The 7,413-nt window shown below is 42.4% G+C and overlaps 1 protein-coding gene across 1 annotated transcript in view; it reads left to right on the forward strand.

Annotated features, from left to right (window-relative positions):
* Positions 1-7,413, forward strand: part of OBSCN (obscurin, cytoskeletal calmodulin and titin-interacting RhoGEF) — a 203,829-nt gene that overhangs the window by 148,151 nt on the left and 48,265 nt on the right. Inside the window, exons 92-97 of the mRNA XM_009333308.1 lie at positions 1,202-1,360; positions 2,664-2,841; positions 4,520-4,633; positions 5,331-5,498; positions 5,775-5,877; positions 6,478-6,607. Coding sequence (XP_009331583.1) covers positions 1,202-1,360; positions 2,664-2,841; positions 4,520-4,633; positions 5,331-5,498; positions 5,775-5,877; positions 6,478-6,607 — 852 coding nt within the window. The remainder of the gene's footprint in view (positions 1-1,201; positions 1,361-2,663; positions 2,842-4,519; positions 4,634-5,330; positions 5,499-5,774; positions 5,878-6,477; positions 6,608-7,413) is intronic.

The raw sequence follows: 7,413 nt of genomic DNA on the forward strand, positions 1-7,413 counted from the left end.
TGTTCAGAAAGATGGGTCTCCTGCCTTGAGTAAGGTTTGACGCACCAGAGCATAGACGCTTATGGAGCAGTTCACACATAATGTAGTTATTTGCCTTTCCAGCCTGCTCATCAAACAGGAACAGATTTGTTCTGGGCCCCGCCATGATTTTAAAGCATTTTATTTTTTCCTCTTCCTCTCTTATTATTGGCAAGCTACACGGGTCAGCTCCTGAAACTACTGGCATGAGTGGATTTTCCTGTTGATTCCTCAAGGGTTAGAAGCTCACTGGGCCTTTTCAATCTACGTGTTTTCTTTTGACACTGTTCTTTCGAAGAGCCTAGTTTGCTGGGATGTCGGTACAAGGTAGCATAGTATACGTTGCATATGCTCTATGTGAAAACACTAGATCAATTTATGGATGCTCTCCCACGGCTGTTCATGTATCTTCACAAGACCTGTGTGCTTCGCCAGGTCTCTTTCATGAAACAGATGTGTGTTTTAGGAGCACAGAGGAAAGGTGATCCAGCTACTGGGTAAGACACCCTTACTCAAATTCCTGTTTCTTTGTAGACTTACTGTGTCTTGCTGGGCAAGTCACTTACTCTGCCTGTTTGTATCCTATGTCTTCCACGGGAATCACAGTGTATTGCTGAGTGGAGTTGTAAGGCTAAACTACAGTGATAGTGAGACACTCTGGCGGGGATCCAGCTACCCACATTTAGACATCTGAAAAAAAAGAGCCCAGTGAATCACACCCCAAGAGTGTTTACTTCTCCCTAGCGATGCCAAGGGGGAACCCATGTCACTAACTGAGCTGTAGGTGTCTGAAGGTACGTGAACTGAATGTCCTGCTCTGGTGAAGGAGACCAGCTGAGCATATAAAGTGTCTGCATAACACACAGGATATATTTTTCCATTATCATTAGTACTAGTGGGGTGTGCCTACTTGACATGAGCTCTGTATTTTTTTTGCAGTGAAGAATACCATTTAAAGGTCAAAGTAATGACAACCACCGTGTGCACCCCTGTTGGTGTTGTCAGTCTGATGCATGACCTTTAGCATTAGAAACAATCTGCTGTGCTGTAATAAACCAGAGACACATAAAGTGACGGTGTAACAGTAAACATTTATCTGTCCACTGACAAATGATGGTGAGACATCATTGTGGTAATTATTCCAGAGTTATCACTATGTGCTCTTCCTTCTTTTTCCTATCAGGGCCACTTCATCGTGTGGGAAGGAGCTCCAGGAGCCAGAATGGCGTGGAAAGGACACAAAAGACATGTCTTCCTCTTCAAAAATTATCTTGTGATCTGCAAACCAAAGCGAGACACAAAGACGGACACCTACAGTTACATCTTCAAGAACATCATGAAGGTCTGATCGTTATATCCTCACCTAGAGCATTTCTCTGTCATTGAGAACTTCATGTTTATATCCGGCTTCTGGTCATCTAAATGGGACATTTCACTAATCCTTTTGAGCTATTCTTTTGTTTCCGAAAGTTTTTGAAGCACAAGTAGAATCTGTGTCTATCCCAAAATCTCTCTGCTAAACCTGTCAGAAACATGTCAGAAACCATCAGAAGCATGGGTGGATTTTTACGGTGCAGCAATGAGATCGCATGTACAAGTGTTTATTCATCTCTGTTAGCTCACTGAGTTAACTGCAGAAGTACGTGATATTTTGCTGACTATAGTATTTGCTAGCATTTGTAGTTCTTTGGTTTTGGCAGTCTGCAGTGTTGGTATTAAATTGGAGGAAGTGCTGGTTTAGTCATATGCTACATTCCCAGTGGTTCTCTCTGCTGTTTATGGCCTTTCCTGACACCAATTCCTGTTTAAAAATGAAAAAAAAATCAGAGGATTTGACCAGCTCATCTTCAGACATTCAGGGCTCAGGTTAAAACTGCAAGAAACTGCAGAAAGGGTTTTCCCAAGGCAGTAGATGTTCAACTCCAGTAAAAAAAAAAAAAAACAAAACAAAAAAAAAACCCAAAAAACCCCTGGAGTTCTTGACCAAGCCCAGTCAGGGCCTTCTGAAAGTCCTTATCTCTGTCCTCGTTGGCACTGATGGGCAGATCTTACTTTCCAAGGAAAAAAAAAAAAGGATGCTTTGTCCGGAGGGTGCCTGCTCTGTAATTTCTTTTCACATAGTCCTTAATTGTGCTGTTCCTGGACCCAACAGTGCTGGGCTGTAGGGTTGGTGTGTCCCACCCTGGGATACCCTTTAATGCTGGACGTTATTTTCCTGAAATGTGATAATTACTCCCAGGAAAATGTCTGTTTGGCAACCGGAAAGTCAGGTATACCAGGGAAAGGATTGCAAAGTGACCCTGATTGCCGTTCAGCCAAAACCATGTTGCGCTGCTCACGCAGTCTGAAAAATCTTTAAAAGTGGTGTAAATTATCCCTTTTGCTGTTGAGCATAGCTTTAATGGGAATGGCACAACTCGTGTCCACTGAAGAGGGTACACGCTGGCAGCAGGAGACTTGCTGGTGTTTAATAGTTGTTTCCATTTCAAACCTTGACTGAAGATGATTCTGGTTCAGAAAGGCTAGGTCCAGACCTGAATTGTCCTAAACTCTGGGATTTCAGTTGTGGGAAAGGTTCTGGCTGAAATTCGTCCCTAAGAACACAGGATGTGTGTTGACTTTCTTGTCCTTCTTCTGTCACGCAGCTGAACAACATAGATGTGAACGACCTTGTGGAAGGGGATGACCGGGCGTTTGAGATCTGGCACGAACGGGAAGACTTGGTCCGCAAGTACCTCCTTCAGGCACGTACAGTGAATATCAAGAACTCCTGGGTGAAGGAGATCTGTGGCATACAGCAGCGGATCAGCGAGCCTGTCTGGAGTGAGTATGGCCCGAGATAGCCCAAACCTCCTAGTTTTTTCTTGGGTGGTCTCCCTGATTCAGGAAGGAGATTAACAAAAGAGGGAGAGAAACCATTGCGGGTCATTTGCCACCTCTTAAACTCAACTAGGGTTAGAGGTTTTCCTTTAATCACATCACAGACTGATGTAAATAACAAGTCATGCGACTTGACAGCATGCAGTAAGCTTTAACTGGGATGATTATAGCAGTGTTGAGTCCTCCACCTGAGCTGGGGAAGGCACGTTTATCAGGATGGGACAGTGGTGTTTGACTCTCTGCATTTACCATCAAGGGAGTCAAGACTGTATATCACTGCAGTGATTAAGTTTACCTGACAGAGGTCCCACAGGACCTGTATAGGTTTTTAGGCAATAGCAGAGCAGATGAGCACCTTTCTAATTATTCTTCAATGTCTGTAACCCAAGTGTGGAAAACACAGGCTGATGAGCTGAGAAGAGCTGGCTATCCCTGGCCATTTCAGCTGATGTGGGTTGCCTTTGATGGAGCATCAGAGTCAGAGACTGCAGTGGTCGCACAGTTCCCTGTCTTCATATTCATACATTTTTGTCAATAAGCAGAGGATGTTGTTTTCCAGCAAAATAGCCCAGAAATGTGTGTCACTGGAGAAGGGAAACACGTTATTGAAACTTCTGAAACACAAACTGCAGAGTTGGCGCTAGAGATGCGTTCGATCTGGCAGGGATTGCAGAAGGGTAGATGACTGCAGAATTTGGTGACAAAGGCCCTGGCCCACTGCATGAAGAGCATCAGACTCCAGTGGGAAAAGTAGTCTCACGACCTGACCCAGAGTCCTACTCATACCAGTATAAAGCCCGCTGTGACTTTGTTGGGTACCGAATCCTCCACTCAACTTCTGGCTTACATTGCTGTATCTGAGCACATGGGTTTGCTTTGGATTTTTCTCTTGTCATTCAGGCTGCTCCGTTCTCACTGTCATTTGAGATTCCATCAATTTTCTATCCACAAAATTTACCAGCAGGGATATTAGATCTTTACTGTCCAGGTATAAGCTAGGAATGGTGTCCTTTACAGCGTAAGGAAATTTGGCATCTTAAAATGCCAGAACAGAGTTGGTTTTAGTGTATATACCCTGAAAACAAGTCTAGGCATTTTATTTTTGTGCTTTTAGTGAGGTGTTCTAATGAGGAAGGCTATCAGAATAATTTTGCATAGTTTCATGTGGTAGTACTAAGTTAAAATAAAAGCCCCTTAACAAAGCATAGATTTTATTGTATGGACACCAACAGAACACCAGTTTGGATATCAAGAGTGCATTTTAATTGGGGAATTATCTTAACTGTGACAGCTGTGTGGTGTCTGAATAATGGATGTGCTTATTAAAATCGTGGCCTAAAATACTTCCAGATCAGCAACAAATCCCCCTTCCCCCTTTTTTTTTTTCAATGGCCCATCTTTATAGCCAATAACAGACATTTGGCAGACTGAATTTTAGTCTCAGATAAGCAAGGACAGCATGTCACCTGGAAAGTCATTAGCTGCTAAAATTAGCTGTTCAGCTTTCCATTCTGAACCTCGCAGTCTTGCAAAAATTATACCTATTATCTTACTTTGCAGCAGCCATCCTATGGACAGAGCCCCCCTCCTCCAGACTAACCTGCTTATTCTGATGTTTCAGTACCTCCAGACTTTGAGGAAGAACTGGCAGATTGTACAGCTGAGCTGGGAGAGACAGTCAAGCTGGCTTGCAAAGTTACGGGAGCTCCCAAGCCATCCGTCAGCTGGTACAAAGGTACGAGCAGCGAGTCATGAAATGCATCCTCCAAATTTGTTCTCCGTCTATATTGCTTGGTGCTAGTTGGTTAGTGGGTAATCTAAAAGCTGACCACCTAGAGATACCCAAGTCTAGCCTTAAAGTTAGCTACTAAACAACCCAAGTAACATAGATCTTCCTGTGAGCTAAAATACCCTGCTTTTTCAGGTTTGACTATTAGCCCGTATGAATCCACATCTTGTGGCAGTTAGACAACTTCTAGTAAATGAACAACTTGTTTGAACTAGCTCAGATGTTCCCATGTCATAGCACAGGCAGCTGTGCGGACATACTCTTTTCCCCAGCATGACTGTATTGCAGAGGAAACAGCTTTGCTGTAAGTTCACGCCTTGTGAAGATCTGTTCTGCATGTTTACAGTCACTTTGGAGGTGTTCCTTTGGCTAACAAATCAGAGCTATAACCGCTCAGCACATGCTCTGGGAGAATTTCACTTTTAAATGAGGATTGGTGTGGTATGAGGTCCCTCAACAGTGCTTTGCCCAGAGGATGTTTTGTAGAGAGCTGGAGGAAGATGAAGAGCTCATTCCTCAACTAGCAACATCAGCTGCGATAAAACAAATACAGCTCTCAGTCCTCTCAAGCCGAAAAGCTGGATGAAATTCCCACGGAGAGAACATAATTGCTACTAAACTCTTTTTCCCCTTTATCTTTAAGATGGAAAGCCTGTGGAGGTGGATCCCCATCACATTATAATAGAAGATCCCGACGGTTCCTGCACATTGATCTTGGACAACCTAACAGGTGTTGACTCAGGACAGTACATGTGCTTTGCTTCCAGTCCTGCTGGAAATGCCAGTACCTTAGGGAAGATACTTGTTCAAGGTAAAGTCCTGCACAGATGCATTGCTTTAAAGGGGTCTGCTATGTAATACCTTAAACATGAATATTAAGACATTCCAGAAGTTCTGTATAACATCTACTGGGATAATACTTTAAAAAAATTATTTGAGGTACAGGTGTAGTCAATTGTTCTTAGGTGAAAAAACTTGGTCTTTAGTGTCTTCTTTGCAGACACCATGAGAATTATCTTGTCAGGGACACACCCTTCGTATCTGGTCACATTTCCAGCTACTAGCTACATTTATCCTTGTTTTGCAGTGCCACCACGGTTTGTGAACAAAGTTAGAAATGCTTATTTTGTGGAGGGTGAAGATGCTCAGTTTACCTGTACTATCGAAGGAGCACCTAGGCCACAAATCAGGTCAGTTCTTCAAGTCACACTGGAACAAACTCTGTTTTCCCATTTTGCATGGTCAGAAAAGTCTCCTGCCCTCTCTTTCAAGGTTATGACCCTTTCTTCTCTGTGTCTTCCACCTTAACCCCATCCCAGTGCTAGCTCTTCCTAGTCCCAACATTCCTGAGATTCTCAGCAATATATTCTAGCTAGCATCTGAAAAGAAATACCTACAGATAGGTGTATATATACGTGCCATAGGACTGTATCAGATCTAAGCCCTGACAACATTTTCTCTTTCCTTTATCCTCCCTGCCTTAGACTTGAGTTTATTTTATCAGCAACCAGTCTGGGGTATTCAGACAAAAAGCTCAGCATAGCTTCGCCTGATTAGAAGCCCTTTTGCCTGCATGAGATTTTTTGAGAAGAATCTCATAAACCTGTGCAAGTTTAGTATCCACGTGTGATCTACCCACCTGTGGACCCATCTTCCAGGATCCAAATTTTCATCTAATGGTTAACTCTTGAGTTGTTTGCCCACTGGTCTGATAGATGGATCAGTGAGCTGGGGACTTCTTGACACTGCATATTTTTTCCTGGCTTATACACGGTGTTTTCCACATGCAGATGGTACAAAGATGGTCTACTGTTGAAAGACACAAGTAAATACCAGACTTTCAGTGAACCACGGAGTGGCGTAATAGTCCTGGTGGTCAAGAACCCTTCCAATGAAGACATGGGACACTATGAATGTGAGGTAAGTTCAGAAAGATTTAAAGATCTGCTGTCTGACATGACATAAGTAGGAGAATTCATTTTACTGGGAGAGATCCTTTGCATGAGAATAGTGGCTGAGTAATTGCTGCCACCTGCCATATCAAAAAAGCTTATACGAAGTCAGGTTCTCCTGACCTAGATCCAGATTGTGAACATCCAAAAGCTTCAGAATATTTCAATCTGAGAGTTTGGTAGTTCAAATAATAATTGAGTGAGCTTGTTCTGTAGCTTAAATTCAGGTCCAGATCTCTAGAGGTACCTCTTACAAAATTTAGGAGCATTCTGACGTGACATTTTGTTTCTGGAGCATCTTCAAATTAGAACAGATTCATGCCACTACAGAGAAACCATCCAAAGCCAAAAGAAAGACATTAAATCTAAACCACTGAAATTCCTGTTTATTTAGCAAGCATACATGGAAGTACCTAATAAATTAAAATAAATGTCTTGTAAAATATTTTCTAAAAATTGGTCATAGTCTATGCATTCACTGTAATAAAATAGTAATAAACTCTCAGGGCTCAGCAATAAAAACAGTTGACCTCGATTTAGGAAATTACAATGGCTCAGCTGACCCATGGTAAATGGCTCAGCTCACAGCAACTTCACACTTATTCCACAGAAATTTTTAGGAAGTTTGATATAATTTAAATACTACTACTAGAATTTTAGCAAAATCACATTACCTTGCATTTGCCGTTAGCTAAGATCCCAAGGTCCAGTATTCCCTTGGCTGAGTAAGACTCAGTTGATTAATGGATGATAAACAAAAAACCCTCTTTAACT

The sequence above is a fragment of the Pygoscelis adeliae genome, unplaced genomic scaffold (genome assembly GCF_000699105.1).
Source record: "Pygoscelis adeliae isolate BGI_AS28 unplaced genomic scaffold, ASM69910v1 Scaffold88, whole genome shotgun sequence".
NCBI classification, from domain to species: Eukaryota; Metazoa; Chordata; class Aves; order Sphenisciformes; family Spheniscidae; genus Pygoscelis; species Pygoscelis adeliae.